The following is a 22,567-nucleotide window of genomic DNA, read 5'->3' as shown; positions in this document are numbered from 1 at the left end:
GGACGGTACCGTCGAGTATGACACGTCAGCCTTCCACTGCAGGACGGTAAGTGGGACGCGAAGTTTGCTGCCGTCCCCACGCAGAGTGCGACGCGACGGGACGGTGAAATTCACCATTCCCATCGTCTCAGACACCGCCGCCGCCTCAATGGACGGCGCGGAGCCCCTGACGCTCCCATCCGTCGTGCTCATCAACATCAACATATGAGGGCATTCGATTTTCGGTGAGGTTGGGGAGAGGCGCCACGGCTCCATTTGCGGTTCCGCCGCGCCACGACGTGGAGCGACAGAGGAGAGTGTCAGCGCAACGTCGTAGAGGCCCTCCCCGGTCGCCTGCACAACGGCGTTGTAGCGCAGCGTCATCAACTGCTGCTGGCTGTCCAGCACTACCTCGTACTCCGCACGCCACGAGGCACCAGGCGACATGTACGATACGTACACGACCGCGTGTGGCACCGCCTCTTTGACCTTCAGAACTATACACACGGACTCCGTCTGTTTACTCGATGCCGAGTCTCCGCTTGACGTTTCACGCAGAAGACTCTGCAGCCGCTCCTTCTCCACCTTCAATTTGGCCGCGTCTTTTTCCAGTCGCCGCCGCTCCTCATTGGCGTGCACGGTGGCATTCTCCACCCCGGCGAGTTGCGCCTCCCAGAAGCCCACTTCCAGTGCCGTCCCCAGACCATCCGACAGAAGCCCGCAGGCCCGCGCAAAGAGGTGAGCGCTCAGTTCCGCCTCATCCCTTGCGGCAGTTTGCTCAACTTTGTTGAGTTCAATTTGCTGCTCCACCTCCTGTAACTGCATCATGATCCCTTTGGCCTGCTCATCTTGCGTCTCCTGCCGCTGCGTGTCTCCTGCTGCCGCGTCACGGTCGTCTTCGACGGAGTTTTCTTCAAAGAGAACCCCACGAAGTACGACGAGGGCGGCGGTGCGCTCGTCAAATCGGACTTGCACGGAGTCCCGTTCAAAGTCCCGCGGCATCGCAAAGAGCAGCTGCAGAACGTCGTCCCCATCCTCCATGCCGCCAGCGTCGTCCCCGGCGGGATTCCCACCCGTCGCAGTCACCGTGGCGGGAAGATCGACCTTGGCGATGCGCCGCACGTACATTTGGTTCTCGTACACCGTGACGGCATCGGCCTGTGAATCGGTCCGAATAACGACCCCACCAGCCGTACGGTCGTCGTCTCCCCCAACTGTTATCCGTGGCATAGACGCTGTTTTAAGTCGTAGGCCCAAGAGTAAGGGAAGAGGAAATAAAATAAAAAATAATAATAATAAATATAAAAGCAAAAAAAAAAAAAAAAAAAAAAAGAACAACAAAAAAACAACAATAACAAAAAAGTAAATAAATAAAAATAAACTGCTATAAATAATTGAATGGACAGTAATGCACGCTAAATATATACTTCAAAGCCCTAATTTTAATATATATATATATATATATATATGTATTAAATTCAGGCATGTAAGAAGAGAATAAGAAGAGATTGAGAGTGTGAACGCCATGAAAGTTCGATTGTCACATATAAAGCCCTCAGTCACCCACACAAACACAAAAAATAAAGGAGAAGACGGAAGGATGCAGTATATATATATGTATTCATATAAAGAAGGAAAAGGAGCAATGCATGTTCTCCCTCAAACAAGGAGAAACAACAGAAAAAGAAAGAGAGAGAGAGAGAGAAAGAAAAGAAAAAGAATAAATAATAGACAAGAAATCCGGTTGGTAGCATCCAGTACTAATGCATAACTATGATACGGTGCCTGATGGTGTCTGCTGAGGTTGCGTTTCCTTCTTTCTTTTCTGCTTTGCCTCATCGTATGTATTGTATATACGAAGCTGATCCATCAGCATATCTCGCTCAGCGGCAATAATAATTAATTTTTCCTCAAGACTTCGTCGCTCTTCCGTCCATGTGGCATGTGTATCGTTATCCTTTCCCTTTCTCTCTTTTCCCTCCTTGCTGCCTCCCATGTCACGAGACTTGTCAACATGTGCGTCGGTGGATTTCACAACTGAATGAACACATGGCGTCATGTTTATGGTACCATTCACATGACTTCTCTTGAGATCTCCTTCACATTTCTCCGTATAATTCTCATACATACCTGGAAAATGTTGCGCAGGCATGGTGCCCAATGCATCAAGTTTCTTACAAATTCCTCCCTCCGATTTCTCAAAGGCCTGCTCACAAATAGACTGTACAGAAGGGGCGTCAGTAGTATCCGGCGCATATTTTGTCTCTTGAAGTTTTTGGTGCTCATGACGCGTTCCATCCACATTACCCACAGTTGCTTCTGCTTCTGTTGTCTTAGGGGAGTAAATGACGTCGGAGAAATGACCTCCAGCAGTGGAATCAGGGGAATTTGTAAAAGGAAGAGCCCCACTTACATCATGATCTTCATTACCGTTAAAACCCCGTCGCCGTTGCGCCTCATGCTGCTTGGGCTCAACCGCATCGAATTTCACGGCAATATAGGACGAGTCCCTATCCAACGTATTATCGCTGCACCTCGCTCCATGTGCAGTTGTAGAGAACTGTGACGCATATGAAAAAAGCGATCCAGATGGCGTCCCCTTCTCCACAAATGCGTTGTTCTTCTTTCGTGATGATTCCAACGTGTGTGATTGCTTCTTTGGCGTTATGGTGGAAAACTTTGGTTTTGGGACAGTAGGTACGGACTCATAGAGCCACTCCCGTGTTGGCTGCGTTACAATCCGCTCCCTTCCGCCGTTGGATAATAAATACAACATCTGCAGCTCGCGTGCATCCGGTCCACATGCAGCACATGATGGCCGCATTAACATAGAGAGTACCAAAAAAGGATCTTCCTGCATCTCTGTGGTTGGTTCAGTGCCACCGGCATGAAGAGGGAAGGAGGAGTTTGTGTTCATTGAAAAACTATTACTTAGATAAAACAGTGACTTAAATTCCCTCCACGTGAGCCCCGTGTAGGGCGAGCGCCGAGATTTCAACGTTCCAAATAAACGCGCCATCGACGCGTCCGTATGACCCGCTTTTTTATTCCCATTCTGCATCAACAAAGCGGTAAGGTATCTCCAGTATGCTGCATATCCCTCCCGCAGCAACTCCTTCGGGGAATCAATTCCCGAGGTTGGCTCTCGTAAAACGGGACATGTTGCCTTGCCACCATGCGAATGTTTCTTGTCTTTCCAAGCACTGCTCCTACTGTTGTTGATGATACTATGCGACGTGGCAAGAGATTTTGCCTTTTGCATGTATTCCATGTATTCCCGTCGCCTCGCGGCCATTTGGGCGTACGACCCGAGACTAAGATGAACACTGCCCTCCTTCGTCCAGCTGTTGTCGCCGTTCCTTGAAGCCACCCTCTGCTGCAGCGAATGCCCACTGCTTTTTTCGTCCCTTCGTGACTTGAGGACAGCAGCTGCCCTTTTCCTTGCCTGTGGAGTGGACGTGTACCACCTCACAACGGACGCCTTTCGTGCAGTCACGGCCTTGTTGTTTTCTTTCGGTTGCTTTCCATTCCGTTGTGAACCAAACCTGACGGCGGTGTGAAACGTGGGAGGCAATAACGAAGCGTAGGTTTTAGACGTTAAAGCCCTCATCATCATCGTCGCCATCCTCTCGTCATCTCCCGGTTCTCCTCCCTCTTCGGGTTTCTTCTTTCCATTTTGCATCCGGCGAGTAGACTCGTAAGCAGAATGACTACGGCACGGATACGAAGCAATTGTGACATGCGACGTTTCACGTGAAGCGTTATAATTCCCATTGGCACGCCTCTCATGGCCGCGCTGTGCTGCACGCATGAATGAATGTGTCCTCTTCGCGGAGGAAGTTGCAAGTCCCCGGAACTCATCACGTGCACTCCGTCTGGGTACCACAGGCAGCCAATTAGGGACAACCTTCTCGGTCAGCATCGTTGTCGTAGAACTCGTTGTGGCCTTTTCGGCACTGGGCAACGCCTTTACTTCCAGATTTGCAAACAGAAGGCTGTGAGACGATGCAAACTGACTTTCATTGCTGTCCGCATTCGCCTCTTCCTTTTCCTCCTCAAACTCAAAACACAATGAATTTTCATCCTTCGTGGAATAAATATCATCACACAGTTTCGGTGTGACTGCACCTGAAGTCTCTTCCTCCTCATGCGTCCGTGGGGTCGATGCGTTTGATCTGGAGTGAAAATCCGTCCCCACAGGCGGCACCAATGTGACTAACGGTGCAGAGGCTGCGGGCGACGGCGATGCCTGAACAGATCTTGACACATTCTCCACCACCTCCTTTACAGCCTCGCTACCACCACCGTCAGTCACCTCTTTCACTTTCTTGGCCTCTCGTGCCTTTGAAACGTCTTCTTCCTGTAGTTTCTCATCTTGCAATGAGTGCGGCGGTGTCCTTATATCGTGAGATCGCTGTTGTCTGGGATCTTCCTCCACATCTTGCCCGTTCCCATGAGACTCCCGAGCCCAATCCTCGTTGTGTACCCTGTATCCATCCAAAATACCTTTTCCCTTTCCCTCCTCGTCGCTGGGTCTGAAAACAGCAGCGACAGGAGGTGATGGCGTCGGAGTAACAAAAGAAGTAAACCGAGATTCATCCATGGGCACGATTGCTGTTGCCATCCCTCCTGCGGGCGCCCCTTCAGATGCATGTGCCTCACGCGCAATGCCTCCCTGATGTTGTTGGCTCTTCTTCCTCTTATTTGAAGAGAACATGCCGCGGAAGCCCTTAAAAAACGGAAACCGTACTTTGGGCCCACAGTTGGCCCAGCAGCCACCCGACTTGTCGTCAATCAGTCGACCATGTGAGGGGGTTGCGGCAGGAAGAGGCGCGGCCTTGGCGTGAATCCTCGCTTTTTTCTCGTCACCGCGTGGGTCACTGCGCCCACGCTGCTCCCCACGGCCCGTCGCGGAATTCAGGCTGCTGAAGTCATCCCTCGCTGTTCTTTCCACCGTCGCCGTCGGACGAGACAGTCTGCCCGGGGATGTCGACTGCGCCACCGCGCCCTCCATCGTTGATGCCGCTCCTTGTGGCAGTGGAAGCAGCAACGCAGGTGTACTCTGGTGCGGGCGGGCATGTCCGTTCTTGTCGTCATCTCTCTCTTGTGTCATTGCGCACCCCACTCCTTCGACCGCCGCTGCAACGTGCCGTCGGTCGGTGGGCCCTGACGACGCCGGTGGGGAGCCATGGACGCCACTCACGACACCGCTACCACAAACTTCTTCACGCAAGGAGGGTGCGTCACCGCCGCCATCTGAATTCGCGCGACTACTTGCCTTGGAGTCTGTGCACACCTGAAACTCAATCGACGACCCAACGGAGTGCATCTCTTTGCCGGCCGGCGACTCTCTCATTTCCCCTCCTCCCTTGCCTGCTGACATGTCGCAGGCAAATTAGGCTTTGCTAAACCCTTCTCACTTCACCGCACTTCAAACACACGCAAAAGAAAAGGGAGGAAAAAGAAAAAAAGAGAAAAGACAAAACGCAGAGAATAAAGACATATGAAGATACCAAAAAAAGAGATGCAGACACATGTAAAGAGAGAGAGAGAGAGTCGCGGATCCCATCATCTTTATTTACACACACACACACACACACAAAGACAACAAGAAGTTGCGGAAATATATATATATATATATATATATATATATGCGCCGCCACCGCACCTGCACTTTTCCATCTCCTTTCCATTCCCCCACGCTCCTCTCTTCCTCTCTCATCCTTATCTCCCCATTCTCGCCTCATTTATTTATTGGCCTCCGCAGAAGCACATGTTATTCCCCTCTCCCTTCCCCTCCCCAGGGTTTTTTTTTTTTTTTTTTTTGTGTGTGTGTGCCACCGCAAGCGGCCTCGGTTATCTGTCGTTACTAATTTTTCTCTTTCAATGCGCGTTTCCTTCAAAACTTTCCCCACCGAACCAAATGTTTCGTGGGAAATCGTGGGCTGCGTACGGAGTGAAAACCGTTCTTCGCACCGTGCCCAACACTAATAATCACCGGCACTGTGAATCGTGGCGGTAACCCTGCCACACGCCGCACCTGCGCCTCATCAAACCCTTCCAAAATTGCCGTGTCAAACCCTGCTGCTGTTGCAAGATAAAGAAACGTCGTTGCCGGTATCATAACCTGCTTCCACGCATACGCCTGCTTATTTCTAGGAACCGACAGCATCGCGTTGCCAGTGCTTTCACTATACCATGCAGACACAATCGCCTTGACATGTGACATGACTTCACATGGGCCACCGTGAAGTAGGTAGTACGCATGTCGCAGATAGGCTGCGCCATAAAGTGAGTGGTAGTACCCACTCTCCAGCCCCATCTCAAGCGCGGCCGGGGCATTGCTCTCCGGCTCCATGTCACCAGCGAACACAACTGTCACCGGTGCGTCACGAGGCTGCGGTTGCCCCAGGGCCGCACGCGAGAGGGTTTCTCGTTGCTCCTCCTCGTGTATGACAACAGCCACCCACGGCTGTAAGTTCAGGGCGGTAGGAGCCCGTACCGTCATGGCGAGAAGATCAGAAACCACGTCGAGGTCAATTGACTTTGTTGGGTCAAATCGCTTGCAGGAGCGACGCTCGTGTACTACACGTTTCATGGCATCCAGCGGCAATGATGATGATGATGATGGCGGCATCGAGGAAAAAAAAGGAGGCATGGATGAATTCCCACGCCCCATGTCCTTTTCACTACCTGCCTCCACAGGACCATCCATACCAATCACGTGCCTGCCATTTTCCACAAATGCAGAAAAATTCCTCGAAAGGTTTTCTCGATTCCAACGCCAATAGGAAATTAAAGAATCCAACAGGCGTCTTTTTATGTCATTTCTCCTCATTGGCTACCCAAACCACTCCCTTCTAACTACCGCCTATCTTCTCACTATTGATGTAACTTCCTTCTTTTCTTCGGATATCCCAATCAGAGACACATGTACCGTTGCAACCGCCAATACCACCAACAGCACCAAAAAGACAGCCACACACACAAACACACAAACACACAAACAAACACCTAAAATGTAATCGTTCCCCACCTAACCCCTTCAAGAGATACACAACACCAAAAAAAAAAAAAAAAACAAGTGCCAAAGAAAATACGTGTCGCAATAACAAATAAACAGCATAGAGAAAAAAAGAAAAAGAAAAAAAAAATATTATTTTTTACCTCACGAATATATATATACATATATATATACATACATTGTGTTATGGGACAGTCATTGTAATAAACAAATAGATTGACAATGTCAATTCTACCATCATGAGTATAACATTTCCCCCTCATGAATATAATACATGCTCACTTCCTTCCCCATTTTCCTCCGTGTTGTTCACCACATACACATTACATCAATAAATACATAAATGCATAAAAGCAACCCTTCCACTCGTATGAATGAGAAAAAGAGAGAGATAGAGAAAATGAGAACTTTGTGCTGACATATAATAAAAACAACAATAAGCATCACCATCAAACAAACAAAAAAAGAATTAAAAAACCTTATAAATCAAATTATTTCCCTTTTGTTTGTTTGTTTTTTCCTCCTCAAAATACTCAACGGGCATCCAAAGCCGGCTCAGCAAAAATTGCATGCATTGGATGTGGACTCGCAAAGAAAAATACGGAACTTCTGTCTGGTTTTGAACTACCGTAGAAACCGATAGACTCACAACGATGACTTGTTGCCTTACAACCATTGTAGACAACTTTTTTCCCTTCATTACTTTCTTTGGACGAACCTTTCAAAATGCGTTGTAACACTCTTCGCGTATTGGCTCGAGTGGACGGATTTTTGTGTTCCAGCGGTTTGTCATTGGTGCCAATTTCACCCATATCCCCTCCCGTTGGTTCGTGCTTACAGTGGTAGTGCAATATACTCCCGTACGGCATCGCCACATCGCGTGGATCGCACCAACACGCACGCAGTCGGTATGGCGGACCTGTGATTTTGTGCCAAATTGTTTTGGTGCTTGAATTATTATCCGTTGGTAAAAGAACCAGTCGATCAAAGCCGTTGGATAACTCTCGCCCGGAAACAAGGCCGCCCTTCACATTCCGCGTGTGCGTCCTCCGAGCTGAAGTAGGGATGTGAGAATCCCCCTTCAATGCGGCCGACATGGATGTTTGGCTGCGGCTGGCTCCATCCACGAATCCAACCCTCCACCGGCCCGTCTCGGAGGAAGTGTGCGGGTCGAAGGATGATCCCAATGCGGTGCGGCCTTTCTGCTCCACCACGGCCTTTTCCACAACCCCGTCAAGAGGTGTATGTTCATCCTGCGCCTGCCCCTCCGGATGTTCCGCGTCGTTGCACACTTCTTCTTCCCCGTCCGCCATCTGTTGTTGATCGCCTATTGCCAAACATGCGGCATCCTTGAGACGCCGTGCGACTTGGACTGCAGCTGCTGCAGCCTCTGCTGTTGCTATTCTTCTCGCCTCAGCCTCTTCATCCGCTTTTAACTCCGCCAAGTAGGCCGCTCGCCGTGGGGCAAGGATGACCTCTAATTCCCGGACGAGATTGGCCGGAAAAGGTGGCCGCCCTGCAAGATCCGCACGCAATAATCTTTTCCGCAACAAAAACCGTGCATTTGCGGATGTGTCTTCTTCACCTGGAATCAACTCTACAGATGACGCCGGACGCATCGGCTCCAATGTGTCTGGGTGGTATGGCCCGTCAAACCAAACAACGGCAAGGGTTGTGTTGGACTGCAGCACCTCAAGCAGCACCCGCAGGAATTCCCCCGTAAGGAAGTTGCAGTCCAGGTTAAGAAACCGTAGATGTGTGTTCTCGCTAAGTGCACGTAGGATCGGCTCCACGTCGCTATCGTACAGGCCATTGTGAAAGAGCGAAAGCTCACGAAGCGGGGGGTTCTTGGCGAGAAATTCGGCAATTTTTTTGCATCCCGCAGGCCCCATGTGGTTGCCGGCGAGATTCAGCGACTGCAGATTCGGTGGTGTGCCAGGACCACCAACAAGTGCTTCAGCCGAACGGGCAGTGAGGGCGTTGTAGCCAACGTCAAGTGAGTGCAGCGCGGTGCTGGCGGCAAGTGATTGCAACACCTCAGGATGCCCTAAGAGAAATCCGTCATCGCCGAGGTAATGATTGGGAATATGAATCGCCTCCACAGGGACATGAGCCGCTGCCTTATCCGTCGTCTCATCCAATCTCTCCCCTTCTTTTTCCTTTTCCTCTCCTTCCGGGTATTGGTCTTTCATTTCATCTACACCACCTTCATCTGTTTCCGGCGGAAGCGTCTTCTGTAAATTCGCCAACAGTGCAATCAACTCCTCACGATTGGTGCAAATGAACACGCGCTCATCGCTAACCTTCCCGAGCAACTCCCGACTCTGCCCAACTCCCATTTCCTCCCTTTCCGTTCCGGTGGTATTAGTGGTGGTGGTGAATAATGGACTTTATACACGCCTAAATACTTCTTGTAATAAATTATGCAACACAGTTGTACTTTTGAGGAAGTGCCGCTGTGAAGTGAAGCAAAATACATACATACATACAGAGAAAGAAAGAAAGGTAACAAATAAATAAAATCCAGCCAAATAATAATAATAATAATGACACATTTACATTACAAAGTTACAATGTAAAGGCATACTTATAGAGCATATTCGTGTGTGCATGTAGAAACGGTCTCTCGTTCCCCCCCTCTCTCCCTCTCTCTTTCTCCATATATATATATATACTTCATTCTCGTGTTTCTTGGATCTAATTTACATTCCTCATTCATTAAAGCGGAAATAAAAGGTTTCATACTTACATTGGTTCCATCTTCCCTTCTTCCTGTGTGTATCCCATTCCTAACGACGCCGATTCCGTCAGAAAAGAATTGAGAGCAATCCGCGTCAAAACAACAACAACAAAAAAAAAAAGGTCTTCTGACGGTTAAGTGTGGAAGTGGCAATTATCCACTTAATAATGTCTTGATTTGGAGCATACTTGCATCCATTGCATCAGAGCCTTACTGGCCTTCAAATGACCCAACTCTGCAGCAAGCAACATTGGCGTCCGACCCATATCATCAGGCACATTCAAGTATTCCCAGGGAGTGTTGATCCACTTATTGCAGCGACCGACCCCACAAAGTGGGTTCACGCCGTGACGGTGTGGGTATTCTTGCGACGGCATTTGAATGTCGCCTCGTTCATGATGATTTTGAGAATGTGGGCCTTGCTGCAGAATACGATCGGTAATAGGGAACAGTCGATCATCATCCATTGCACATGTGCTGCCCTTAAGAGCGCATGGCAGCCATACACCAACGCTTTTTACAAGTGCCGTGATGCTGGCCACGTCGTTGGCCAACACGGCGTAGTGAAGCGGAAGACACCCACGTGAGTCCAGCTGAAATGCACAGCTCCCATCATCGCACTTAAGCAGCTCAAAAACTGCCGCGGCGTAACCGGCGGTACAGGCGTCGTGAAGAGGAAGCCGACCATCGGCGTCCAACTGTAGCACCAGCGTAGGCGCAATCGAACACCCCAAAATTTCTTGGATAATGGGCAGCAGCGCGGCCTGCTTTGATGCCTCGCTGTGTGCGCAGAGATAATGCAGCGTCGTACGCACGCGACCATCTGTAAGCAGCAGGTGTTGTGGTTTTGACAATTGTGTTTTCTGCCCCTCAGATTCAACATTCCCACTAAAACTTTCCCCAACCTCCGCCGTAGTGGAACCAGACACTGCTATAGGGGTAGTGGAATGTCTTCCCCGGAGGTCCGTACCGCCAATGGGGTTGATATTGCTGTTGCTGTTGTTGGCGGCAACGCCAAGGATGGAGTTATCATTCAAATCGGAGGAGAGTGAAGCGTCCCCAACTGTAGGTTGTTGTTGCTTCTGCCGACCGCGACGTACTGATGACTGTGTGGTTGGAGCCTGTTTTTGCTGCTGTCGGCCATTGCGGCGATTCGACGGCGACGACGCGTTCGGGCGAGGACGTGGAATATGACGCATGCGTTCCCGTTGCGCTCCTTTCGCCCCATGCAAGAGCAATGGTCTCCCGGAGCTAAATTCCTCTTGTTGATGCAAAAGAAGATCTAACATGTCCGCATCCCCACGACGAGCGGCAATAAGAATAGGGGTTTCTAATGTGCATCCACTCCGTGCCTCCGGTGTCGCACCAAAGCGCAGTAACTCACGTACCATTTCACATGCCTGCGGAAGATTTGACTGAGTTGCAAGATGCAACGTGGTTTGTTCCAAGTTATCCACCTCATTTGGATCGGCATAGTTTTCCAGCAGAAGCAGCAGAATATCCATCGTTCCATCCACCACCGCACGATGGAGAAGAGAACCGCCTGTAGGCAGACCGCTGGGACGTCGCGCAGAGGCGTACCCCAATGTGAGTAGTAGGCGGGCGATTTCTGCATCACGTGTAACGTAAACCGCCATTTCAAGTGCTGTTTGACTGGCCAACCTGTCCTCCGCCTCCACATCTATCACCGCGGCATGATCAGGGACATTTACTTCATTTAGCGATGGCTGTCGGGCCTTTCGCCTTGTAATGACGGATTTCTTCCTTGTGGATACAGCCGATACCGTACTTTGTGACTCCGTCGCGACCGTCTCGCCGTGCCGCAACAGGAGCTCCACGACATTTGCTTCACTTGCCAAAACAGCGAGATGAAGTGGTGTTCGCCCCGCGTAATCCGTCCTTCCGGCAATCAACGACGAAGATGATTTCAGTAACGCACGTACAACCCCGCTGTTGCCACATGCCGCAGCGTAATGCAGCGGCGTACGCCCAAGACAGTCTTGTGCATTGATATCAAAGTTTGCATGTCCTGGAATCACAAGTGGGGATAAAAATAATTCCATTACACTTGGATTTCGTGCAATGGCGGCGTAATGTAATGCACAAGCCCCTTTTGCATCTCGAACCATAGGATCCGCATGGAACTCAACGACAAGCCGACGAATCAATTCCGGATGATATGCTACAATTGCATGCATTAACGGAGTCAGGTGTGTAACAAATTGCATGCTGGGTACGGTCATATCCTTCTCGTTCATCTGGCCCTCCGCATGGATTTCCATCGCACTCATCCCCGCCAAGCTGGTATTGAAATGCACGTTGGTCGAACTTCCACTTTGCTCCGATGGCAACTGACTGTTGCTAGATGAGGGATTTAAATACAATTGCCTTGCCACACCAGACCCCTTGCAACGGTTATTCACTGAACGTTCCTCCACCCTCTCTTCTTCCCCCTGCGGTGCATCGCCGTGTACATCCGCACCACGGTCACACAAATTCTGTATCATCGTCCATGTGCTGCAGTTTGATGCAAAGTACCACCATGCGTCAGCTTCATGCGTCATGCGTGGGAAGTCCATATCCATCCCAATTCCAGCGCTCGTTGAACTCGCTGACCTTAACTGCTTGAGGGGCGGCACAGCAATTGGGGGCATGGGTGTTAAAATATAATTCAGCAATGCCGGTGTTGGTAGCGCCGCCAGTTTCGCGGCATCCGATGACCGTGGGGCCTCACGGATGGCATGCTCTCCATTGTTACCTTGCCCGTAACAAATGAGAGAGACAAGAGCGGTTTCACCCAGCGCATTTACCGCATCAATCGAGAGGCCACGTGCCAGCAACACATCAAGAATGGCAGGTTGCCCTGCTGCGTAGTGAATTAACGTGTAGCGGCCATCCAGTGATATCTGCCCAATCGCATCACCTGCATCCAGCAGGAGTTCCACAAGTTCCTTGTCACCCGTCGTGCAGGCACGTGCCAGTGCAGTCTGAGTGCCGTTCACAAGACGATGAAACACACCCGGAGCACCATAGTATAGAAGCAACTGCACCATTGTCGCGTCCCCACAACGCAGGGCGAGATCCATCGCCGTCCAGCCATTCACAGAGGTACGGGCCTCAAAATCAATGACATTTCCATCCAAGTGAAAAGCTGGATCCACAAAATTATTTGACGCTAGCAATGCAGCGGCATCTGTCGTCATGCGTGATAAACGTGCGCCGCGTTTTCCACTATTTCCTGAAGAGCTGCCCTGAGCCCCTCGCGTCGCGGATCCCTTGGCACCTGTACCAACCGTAAATGTCGACATCCCTGGTGTTATCGGTCGATCGGGACGTGGCAGACGCTTCTGTATCGATCCCGGCACAGGCCTCGGTTCACCCACCAGAATGAGCAAATCCAATAAAAATGCAGGTTGTCCTAACTGCACAAACAAGTGTAGAATTGTTCCATTTTCACCAGGGCTCGTTTGCAAGTCTTTCCCCTCCAACGGAATAAACTGCGATACCGATGCACCGTGTTCCAGGAGCCATTTCATCATCGCCACGGACTCGGCGGTGTAACGGCTTTGAAGTAGCAGTGCGATAAGCGGAGGAAGTGGCTCCTTATAAAACGGCACCGCCTCACAGGCCCTTACGGGGTCCGCACCGTTTTGAAGCAGCGCTTCCGCATCCGTGAGACTGTACCGCAAAGATGCCTGCATGAGCTGATGATTCCATGTGTTGTTTGGATCCTCAACAACCCACCGCCGCATTTTGGGGGGCATTTTCACCTCTTGTTTGTTTATGTCCCCTCCCCTTTGCCCCTACTCCCACGAAATTCCTTGTGATTTCCCTAAAGAACAAAAAACAAAAAACAAACCCACCGCCAACGGCAAAGAGGGAGCATGTGAGAAAGAGAGAAAAAGAGAATAAAAAACAGATTAGAGAAGGATACTGGCGTACATTTATCCTTCTCTCTCTCTCTCTCTCTCATTTTCCTTATTTTTATTTTACACAAGTCAAAGATACACAACGCACATTTGCACCGTCCGCGTCAAATGTATACATGCGTTTACTTCACTGTTATGTACTGCGCATCTTTCCTCCCCTCCCTACACACACACATACACACAAATACACGGCTCCATCCTTCTATCTATAGAAAATGTTATAGCCATTTATAAAATACAAACACACACACACATAACGCCAGCTGTATTCAAGAAACAGTTCACACCAAAACCACATGCATGATTCCCACATCAAGAAAGACATGGATAAATACATACATATGTATTTATATATATATAAATATATTTTAAGTTATGTATTCACGCATAGAGCAAATACAAACCGTCCTTCACAAGGTACATAGAAAACAGTAAATGATATAATATGTATATACAACAACTCAAAAAAACGTCAACAAAAAAACAAACAAACACACAAAAAACAACAAGTAAACCGCATGCATATACAAATCCAAATCCATACGGCATTAAATTTAAGGCTCTTTTCCTTTCTTTCTTTCCTTTTTTTTTTTCTTTTAATCTTCTTGACTTTTCATTCTTTCTTGAAAAAACAAAAAAAAAAAAAGAAAACCAAAGAGGGGGATATTTAAGATTTGAATTCTTGGCGCATTGAATCACGTGCCCTATACAAGGCGGCGAGTTGCTTATCTGCAGCAGCGTCCCCTGTGGAACGATGTTCTGGGGCGTAGGGGTTTGGAATCTCGTTGTTTGACCCTGACTGACCCAAGATCGACGACGACGATGAAGTGAACGCATCCCTCCCCGTCCAGCTATTAGTTCCCAGCGGGGCGCGGCTGGGCGATGAAATTGGATTGAGTGGTGCGCGGCGTGTTGGGATGGGCGGCGATGCTCGCTCCGGCCTAACGGATGGCGGTGCGGTGGCAGGATGCGGCTGCAGAAGGTCCATTGAGGCAGTGGCCAACAACGGGGGCGCCAAACCACCGTTGTTGGCTTCTCCACTGTCGCCTGTCGCCCTATTTGTGGGTGGCCATTTTCCACCAGTCCAACCCCGTGCAGAACTCATGACCTCCTCCCGCAGTGGCGGAAGTTCCGACGGCACGTTCGACAATGACATGACGAGCCGCAGCGACTGCTGCTGCTGTTGTTGGTTTTGTTGTTGTTGTGAAGATTGTATCGGCATAGAGTTCGAATGTTTCAGGAGATTTTGACTTGCGGGAGACGACGAGTAAATGGGCGTTGATGCGGATGTTGTTGTCATAAGCTGTGTGCTACCGTTCTTAGGGATGCCGTTCCCGCCCCCATTCCTTACCATGGCGAGCTGCTGCTGTCGAATCTGCAGCCATTCTTCAAAGTCTCTCGTCAGTTGCTCCTGCGACCGCTTCATAAAAAGATGCATGGCGTCAATCTCCTCCTTTTGTCGCCGTAAAGAGGTGGCAAAATCATTGTATGCCGCCTTCGTTGCTGTCAGCTCCTCTAGCAAGGCACGTTCCGCATCATCCACCTCCTCAACACCCTGTAACGCCCGCTCCGCACGTAGGCGCTGAATATTCGCCTTCAGGTGTTTGATGCGGTCTACAGCATCATTCAGTTGTCGGGCGGTGGCTTTGCATGTATCGTATCGCTGCTTCAGCTCACGCTTATTGCCTTCCATCTCCGCACAGTGGCGGTAGGAGCGATGAAAGGCCTCAAAGGCAGTCGCGCGGTCCTTTAAAAGGTCTGCATCCGTGAGGGCGGAAAGGTCATACACCTCGTTGAGTTGTGCCTGTTTGCGGAAAAACTCATCGACGGCCGTAGCCTGCGCCGCATCAAGTCGATCGTGCAACGCACGACGATGCAAACCCACGGCACCATGACTCCCGTTTTCAAGCGCCTGCTGCGGTATGGGTGATGAAAATAAATTCCCTTCTTGCAGCGTTGCGGATGTATGCGAGTCTCTATTGGTGGTACTGGTATTATTACTAAAAGTGTTGTCATTGTTGCCGCTAAGGCTAAACGATGTAATTGCGGTAAGGCCGGTCTGCGTCTCTGCGTTAAACTGGGCCCGTTGTGCCTTCTGCAAGACACCAAAGAGCATATTCATCTCATTCTCCTTCTGCTGTAGACTTAACTCTAATGCATCGATACGGGCACGGTAGACATCCAACCTTTTCTGTTCCTCCTCCTCTTCCTGCTGTTTTTGTTGTTGTGAAAGCGGGGCACCCGCAGACTCGCTAAAACTCCCCCCGCCACCGTCCGTCAACCCGGAACGATGCCCGGCCGTATGACCGCCGGTTGTTAACATGCGTTTCATCACATCAAAACAGTAATAAATGCGTGCCAAATCCCCTTCAAACCCTTCAATACGTCCATCGTTGCTGGTTTCTGAGACATACCGCCGCACCATCTCTTGACACCGCTGCTTCTCATCATCGCTGAGCTCACGATCCGGTGCACCGCCCCCGTCTTTTGTGTAAAAAGCCAGCTGATCCCGTAGCTGCTGCAACTCCACCTTAAGTTTCCGCACTAAGAGCTGTGGATCCACTTCCTCGTTGATGTGTGCATCCTGTCGAATCATCGCAACGCGCTGCGCAAATCGACAGGTGCTGATCGTCTCTGGCAGGTGTTCCGCTGCGGGATGGGCGGTGGCAAGCATACTTGTGCGGCAGTTCCCCCCTAGTGAGTCACGTAACACCATTGTCATGAAGGAGTTACGAAATGGCACGTGCTCGCGTCTACCACTTGCCTGCTCGCTGAGAGCCATGATGACCTGCTCCAGATAGTGCAGCGAGAGGTTGATGTGTTTTGCCTCTGTAAGCACCGTCCCACTCACCCCCGACTTCGACACGCGCTCGCTGCCGGCGAGGTCGACAAGATTTAACTTCGAGCGACGCACGACAGAAGAACCATGGGCGCGTGCCTCGAGGTAAATCGTAAAGACACAGTGCGAACGCGAGGACGTCTTGTTCATTGGTGTCTCACAGTAGAGTCGATTGGTGTCGCCGAGGAATAGCAGGTTAAGCGCTTCCTGCACATTCGGTGCCCCGTGTTGTGCGAGCCCCTTCAGCAGCATTTCCTCCTCGTCTCCGTCGTGAATCGTCACCGTCGGCAGATCCTCCAACCGCCGCGCGTCACGGCCGTGGTTGAGTAAATCCTGCCCCTTGTCGTTGTATATCTGCAGGTACGACACAGCGATGCTCCATGTACACTCCCGCTGCCGCCGCGCCACCTCGTCGTAGATGAGCGCCAACGCCCGTGGAATGATGCCGCGATCCTCGTAACTCTCCGCACCGCCTGTGATGCTGTACGTCTTACCGCTGCCAGTTTGCCCGTAGGCAAAGATGGTGCTGTTGTAGCCGTCCAATGCCGCCAGGACGCAGTCCTTTGCAACGACGTTAAACACCTCTTCCTGCGTCGCACTTGGCTCAAAGGCCCGCCGGAAGGTAAAACGATAGTCCTCCCTTGTGTTGTTCACAACATCCGTCTCCAGGCGGCGATCCACGTGGAAGTGTACGGTGGAGAGGTCGAAGGTGTGATCGACGGCGTAGGTGCCCTGCTCCACCCCCCCACCGCTGTTGTTGAAGGGGGGCCGCGAGAGGCCGCCCTCCGCAGCCGGGCGAATTCGCAAAAAAATACGAATGCCCTCCGCTTTTCCCATCACCCCCCTCCTTCTTCTTTTTCTCCCCCTTTCAAACACACACAGACAAACGTCCCTTCCAAGAAATAATACTAATTCCCCTATTCTCTCTATTGATCTCTCTCTCTCTGTATTTTGTATGTCGACACCGTCCAACCACACCTCAGTGGTAAACAAGTGTTTATATATTTATATATATTTATATATTAAAAAAACACTTCAGGTGGGTGCACGGTGAGTCACCTTGACGCAAATAATAATAATAATAATAAGAAAAAGCAAAGGGTATGACCTTTTGAATTCCCTCCCCCTTTCACTGTCCTCTGTTTACTTCTCTTGCTGTACCCGAAGATGGTGAAGGCAGCGGCAGCGGCGGCAGTACACTGCCGTCTTTGACCGCAAGCCCGCAGTAACACCCCACAATTATTATTTTTTTTTTTTCCTTTTTCTGTTGTTGTTGTTTTCTCACCCCTCCTCTCCTTCTCCCTCTCTTTCCCTCCCTCCCTCTCCCTCTCCCTCTCTGTGTGTGTGTGTATAATTATGTGGAGGGGGATGTGGTGTGGCTTTTGTTGAGAGAAGAACTAACACATCAAAAAGCAAAAGCAAAAGCAAAAGCAAAAAAAAAAAATAAAAACAAATAAAAAATAAAGAAAAAACAGGGGAATAAAAAGGGGTCCAAAACAACAACAAAAAAGGCAGTAAAGTGGGGTCAAGGCTGCAATAACAACAAAAGGATTAAAAAGAAAAAAAAAACGCATCACACACACAAACACACGTACCAAATGTATTTATACGCGTACGGACATGTGATACATCACAAAACAAGGAAATATACATACATGCATGCATACATGTGTATTTTATATTTAAAAACAGGAAAAAACCGTCATTATTACTAAATAATTTCTTCATTTATTATTATTATTATCTCTCTCTCTCTCTCTCTCTCCCTCTTGCCACCGGTAAATAGAATGCTTCCATTAGATGCATAAATAACAAACTGTACTCACAATTATAATTAATAATAATACTTCACTTATATATATATATGTATATATGTATATGTATATTATCCTTCATTTTTAATTTATTTATAATATTGAATTTAATTCATTATAAATAAATAAATAAATAAATAAATATAAATATTTTTTTAAAGATGATGACGTTTTCTTTTCTACTTCTTTACATATACTTTCAATTTAGTCATTCATGTATTTTATATATAATTATATTGTCATTGGCCCCAAAATGCACCAAAAAAAAAAGCTCCCCGCTTTTCTTTTTTCTTCTCTCTTGTAGATGTCTCATGGATTTTCCCTCTTTGCTACACACTGTTCTGAATGCGTCAGATCCCCATCTTCCTGCCGTCGCATGATACGCACAAACTCACGATGGCTATATAAAAGGCAACCTAAAACAGAGATATTTATCCCAATAAAAGAAGGTATAGAAAAGGTATAATCTCTAAATAACATACCAACATAAGATGTAAAGACATTTTTCCCAGCACCAATCATTGATACCGTTAATGGGGAATTAAGTTTTGTACAAAGATACGTCGCATAAGTAATACCAAATCCAGAGAAAGCATTGATGATAAGAAACGTAATAAATATAGGAGTCCAACCATCAAAATGCATTAAATCCGTCCATTCCCATCGGAAATCAAACAATAACATAATTCCCGTACAACATGCTGCAAAGGCATTTGTGTAAAACATGATCCCTTCAGAACTAAATTGGTTTTCATCCATTTTCATACGTGTCAATATTCCATTCAATGCAGTTAAGACATCGTTGAAAAGTACAAATACAATTCCACGGACCGGTACACTCACCTCAAAGCTCGTAACGATAAAAGCCCCTATAATCATAAGAATAACGGCAATACGTGTTTCCCATCCGTGATTGTAGCCTAAAAATATCACCTCCCCAAGAAGTGTTAAAAAAATAGAAAGGCGACGTAGTAGGACAAAAAGTGGCATGTTCAGTGATTGAGTTGCCCCAAGGCCAGTAAGGGTATTAAACATAAATACCATAGGGAGTGGAAAAAGTTCCACAAGGACAATACGTACAAATCCCTTTAATGGGAAATGGATAGAACCTATACATCGTCTTAGAAGTAATACATCCATAGTTGTTACGTATTGTAAAAAACCAACAAAGATAAAACAATGAAAATTAAATTCTGTAAGGATAGTTTTAGTAAGCATCATAATACTAACAGACATTATAGCAAATAAAAAAGAAGATGCTAATTTAAGTTTCCCAGATGCTGTTTTAGAAGTCATTTCAAGTAATGTAAAACCTTTTACTTTTTGATTATACAATGTACTTTTCAAAATATATCCTTCACTATAATTTGAGGAAATGATGTTATTTACACTTATTGAAAAAATTTCATTTGTAATTTCATTTCCATGCCTCTTAACGGGGTCTAAGAAAAATTCCTTCTCCACTACCGCATCCTGCACCATTGACGGAATCCAATAAAAATAAATAAATAACAATAAAAATCCCTTCTTCTTGTTATTCTTGTTATTGTTGCCAATTAATAATATTTACTCACCTCCTCTTTCCCCCCCACTCACACACACAAAAACCCCACAGTTTCTTTGTTGTCGGCGTTGTTTTTTTTTTTTTTTTTCTTTTCCTTTCTATGTGTATGTATGGTGGACTCTTGCTACCTTCCAGCTCCTTACGGCGATAGACAAGAATGCCGGTAGTGAAGGCAACAACAAAAACAATGAAGAAAAAAAAAAAAAAAAGAAGAAGAAGATGGACAATCCGTTCGTGGGAAGTGTACATGAATAAAAATATACACAGAAGGATGCATAATAAATAAATAATAAATAAATAAATAATAAAAGGAAAGGCAGGCATTAATTCTCAAATACACACAAGTAGCAAAAAGGCACAAAAAGCACCCTATCATATAATATAATATTATATTATATTATATATATATACACACATATATATTTATAAATATATATCTTCGACTTCTTGAGGTCCTCCTCCCCTCTTCTTTTCTTCTCTTTCCATTTTTTTTTTTTTTTTCTTTACTCTCTTCTTACGTTCCCGCTCAGAGAATTACCACCGCTTCGTTTACCGGAGTGAACAGATCTACTACAGAGCCATGACAACAACTCCACCTGTTGCTGCGCTCGTGTCATGGCGTCCTCCAGCAACCCATGCGAATTCACAGATGGTCTTTTAGATAAAATGGAATCCGCATCCGCAGTGTCTCTGTGCATAGCCGAACCAACACCAAACAATACGCTGCCGGAAGGGTCTGCCGTGCCTTGGGGTGGGAAAATGGCGGTGACATCTGCCGTGTTCTGTTTCTTCCTCTCATGCGTCATCCCATCGTCATCATCATCAGCGTTGTCCGTATCATTAGCCGTCTCCATGCAATTGGCACTTTGAAGATTCTCCAGAGAAACCGCTTGATGACTACTATTGGTGTTAACAATGGCGGGCGTCACATGAGGAGCCTTCATCTTTGTTGAGTGTGTTGTCGGACTCACTGTGACTTTTAATATCGTTGGGCGTAAGGCATCTGCGGGGGAGGTGGCGGAGGAGGAGATGGCAGATTTCTCTGCCGCCACGTGTGGTTGCTTCACCGGAGCTCGCATAAACTTCTCCATCTGCTCTAACAAAGCATCACACACAGGCGGTGATGGCAACGAAGATGCCTCACACTGCTGCAGTGCAGGTGGGGAATCCGTCTGCGGCACCGCATGCCTATTCCTCCACCTTGAATGTTCTTCCCTCCTGTCTTCCGAGGGGAGCTCTACATCCATGAAGAGAATTGTCGAGGGATCCAAGAAGGAGAGCGGCAATTCATCCAACAGCACTACACCGTCGGCTCTCAACGTCTGCTGTGCGGCGGCGATATCAACATGACGCTCCACCTCCATCTTGAGGTCAAGTACGGTCGTCTCCTCCAACATGGTTTGAGGCACAAACACACGCACAAGCAGCGGCCCAGGGGTAAGTTTCATGCCCATTTCACCTGCATGGCTCTTCTTGTTGTGGTGATAGTTCTCGCTGCTACTTACACTCAACCCGCCCTTAGCCACTACCAGTAGTGTTGTGACATCAATTTTTTCGTATGGAGGTGACAAAAACGACGTTGGACGAAAGACAGACCTCCGCGTCTGTAGCGCATCGGTCTCCATGTCTGTGGGAGGCGTTGCACCATCCAAGAAAGAGGTTGAAGGTATGGAATGAATTCTGCTGTCGTCACATTTTGTCTCCATTGCTTTTTGATGAGAAACATGTCGCTTTTCTTCGTATTCTTCTTGTTGAAACGGGGGACCAGGCATCTCCTTTTCTTCTTCTTCTTCCTCCTTCTCCTCCATCACACATGGGACGACGTATTTGGTCGCGTATTGCGTCAAATTGATTTCCCCTCGTTCCCCTCCTCTTGATGTTCTCTCTAACACAGCCAGTTCACCTGTACACGATGAATCGCCACATGACAAATTCCGCAAACTTAAGGGTGTCATTTGACTCGACAAAATACCGGGGCTTCCCTCCTGTTGGGGTTGGTGTGGTTGCGACATCTGTTTCCCGCGGGAGTGTTGGGATGCACTTCTACCCAATACCTCAGCTGTTAAGGCAGTGGAAACAAAGGAAGAGGAAGGAGAAGGGAAACAATTATTGTGGATTGCTTGATCGCTCGTGACTGGCAAAGACGCAGGTGCAGCTATGAAGTCCTTTAAGCCTCTCGGTACATGGACTGAATGTATGTGAGTGTCATTCCTCGGCAATGCTCGCTTTTGATGTTTTAATGTTTGTGCCTCCCCATGCTGCGTGGCAACGTCATGCGTCCCGATAATTAATTTATCAATTGGAGGGGCCAACAACACCACAGCCGTTGACGCCGAGCGTCGGGTGGTGGTTCCCCCTTGAGGGGTTTTTCTTATTGCACGTGGTGGAGTACGCGGTGGTGCAGTGCTCGCGTTGGGTGCTAAGCGATTGATGCTGGAGGCACCGCGCGATGGCGGCCGCCCAAATTGCAGAACATTAGCGACACGTTCACTCAATCGTTTACGACGCACAAATGAAGGTGACGCGTCATCAAAAGTAACCGGGTCTGCCTCCATCGGTTTCTAATATACACGTAAAAAAAAAAAAAGGGAAGTAAATAAAGAGAGTACATGCGTGTGTATGTGTGTGTGTGTGTGCGTGTGTGCACATAACAATATACGTAAGCATGTTTCTCTCCT

At 48.2% G+C, this 22,567-nt stretch overlaps 8 protein-coding genes across 8 annotated transcripts, besides 36 other annotated features; all 8 read right to left on the bottom strand.

Annotated features, from left to right (window-relative positions):
- Positions 1 to 1,209, bottom strand: Tc00.1047053510611.79 (hypothetical protein, conserved; the record flags this gene model as incomplete). Its single annotated transcript, XM_805554.1, has 1 exon — positions 1 to 1,209. A coding segment is annotated over one exon (1,209 nt), but the record flags the coding sequence as incomplete, so codon positions are not given.
- Positions 1 to 9,688: a sequence feature (heterozygous, Esmeraldo-like haplotype).
- Positions 1,252 to 1,360: a sequence feature (T-rich).
- Positions 1,425 to 1,452: a microsatellite.
- Positions 1,658 to 1,688: a microsatellite.
- Positions 1,751 to 5,362, bottom strand: Tc00.1047053510611.70 (hypothetical protein, conserved; the record flags this gene model as incomplete). Its single annotated transcript, XM_805553.1, has 1 exon — positions 1,751 to 5,362. The coding sequence occupies one exon, from the start codon at positions 5,360 to 5,362 to the stop codon at positions 1,751 to 1,753; it is 3,612 nt and encodes a 1,203-aa protein (XP_810646.1).
- Positions 5,423 to 5,464: a sequence feature (T-rich).
- Positions 5,560 to 5,580: a microsatellite.
- Positions 5,603 to 5,632: a microsatellite.
- Positions 5,786 to 5,805: a microsatellite.
- Tc00.1047053510611.60 (nitroreductase, putative) lies at positions 5,879 to 6,817 on the bottom strand (the record flags this gene model as incomplete). Its single annotated transcript, XM_805552.1, has 1 exon — positions 5,879 to 6,817. The coding sequence occupies one exon, from the start codon at positions 6,815 to 6,817 to the stop codon at positions 5,879 to 5,881; it is 939 nt and encodes a 312-aa protein (XP_810645.1).
- Positions 6,959 to 6,993: a microsatellite.
- Positions 7,044 to 7,133: a sequence feature (T-rich).
- Positions 7,154 to 7,183: a microsatellite.
- On the bottom strand, positions 7,537 to 9,342 carry Tc00.1047053510611.50 (hypothetical protein, conserved; the record flags this gene model as incomplete). The annotated part of the gene is made up of 1 exon (XM_805551.1): positions 7,537 to 9,342. One exon carries the CDS (start codon positions 9,340 to 9,342, stop codon positions 7,537 to 7,539), a length of 1,806 nt encoding a protein of 601 aa, XP_810644.1.
- Positions 9,626 to 9,661: a sequence feature (GA-rich).
- Positions 9,689 to 9,698: a sequence feature (areas merged during assembly that could not be assigned to a particular haplotype. This can correspond to areas where the two haplotypes were merged or to regions with more than two copies in the genome that were merged during assembly.).
- Positions 9,699 to 22,567: a sequence feature (heterozygous, Esmeraldo-like haplotype).
- On the bottom strand, positions 9,905 to 13,507 carry Tc00.1047053510611.40 (hypothetical protein, conserved; the record flags this gene model as incomplete). The annotated part of the gene is made up of 1 exon (XM_805550.1): positions 9,905 to 13,507. One exon carries the CDS (start codon positions 13,505 to 13,507, stop codon positions 9,905 to 9,907), a length of 3,603 nt encoding a protein of 1,200 aa, XP_810643.1.
- Positions 13,695 to 13,714: a microsatellite.
- Positions 14,000 to 14,039: a microsatellite.
- Positions 14,147 to 14,178: a microsatellite.
- Positions 14,233 to 14,297: a sequence feature (GA-rich).
- Tc00.1047053510611.30 (kinesin, putative) lies at positions 14,340 to 17,348 on the bottom strand (the record flags this gene model as incomplete). Its single annotated transcript, XM_805549.1, has 1 exon — positions 14,340 to 17,348. One exon carries the CDS (start codon positions 17,346 to 17,348, stop codon positions 14,340 to 14,342), a length of 3,009 nt encoding a protein of 1,002 aa, XP_810642.1.
- Positions 17,508 to 17,542: a sequence feature (AT_rich).
- Positions 17,580 to 17,599: a microsatellite.
- Positions 17,801 to 17,848: a microsatellite.
- Positions 17,920 to 17,985: a sequence feature (T-rich).
- Positions 18,086 to 18,180: a microsatellite.
- Positions 18,255 to 18,281: a microsatellite.
- Positions 18,365 to 18,397: a microsatellite.
- Positions 18,406 to 18,442: a sequence feature (AT_rich).
- Positions 18,443 to 18,469: a microsatellite.
- Positions 18,470 to 18,485: a sequence feature (AT_rich).
- Positions 18,543 to 18,563: a sequence feature (AT_rich).
- On the bottom strand, positions 18,635 to 19,807 carry Tc00.1047053510611.20 (UDP-glucuronic acid/UDP-N-acetylgalactosamine transporter, putative; the record flags this gene model as incomplete). Its single annotated transcript, XM_805548.1, has 1 exon — positions 18,635 to 19,807. One exon carries the CDS (start codon positions 19,805 to 19,807, stop codon positions 18,635 to 18,637), a length of 1,173 nt encoding a protein of 390 aa, XP_810641.1.
- Positions 19,819 to 19,847: a sequence feature (AT_rich).
- Positions 19,961 to 19,987: a microsatellite.
- Positions 20,064 to 20,109: a sequence feature (T-rich).
- Positions 20,167 to 20,194: a microsatellite.
- Positions 20,264 to 20,326: a microsatellite.
- Positions 20,353 to 20,405: a sequence feature (A-rich).
- Tc00.1047053510611.10 (hypothetical protein, conserved) lies at positions 20,393 to 22,444 on the bottom strand (the record flags this gene model as incomplete). The annotated part of the gene is made up of 1 exon (XM_805547.1): positions 20,393 to 22,444. One exon carries the CDS (start codon positions 22,442 to 22,444, stop codon positions 20,393 to 20,395), a length of 2,052 nt encoding a protein of 683 aa, XP_810640.1.
- Positions 22,500 to 22,533: a microsatellite.

This window comes from Trypanosoma cruzi, genomic scaffold (genome assembly GCF_000209065.1).
Source record: "Trypanosoma cruzi strain CL Brener 1047053516799 genomic scaffold, whole genome shotgun sequence".
NCBI classification, from domain to species: domain Eukaryota; phylum Euglenozoa; class Kinetoplastea; order Trypanosomatida; family Trypanosomatidae; genus Trypanosoma; species Trypanosoma cruzi.
The sequence above is the reverse complement of the archived record's forward strand: the minus strand, read 5'-3'. Positions and strand labels throughout refer to the sequence as shown.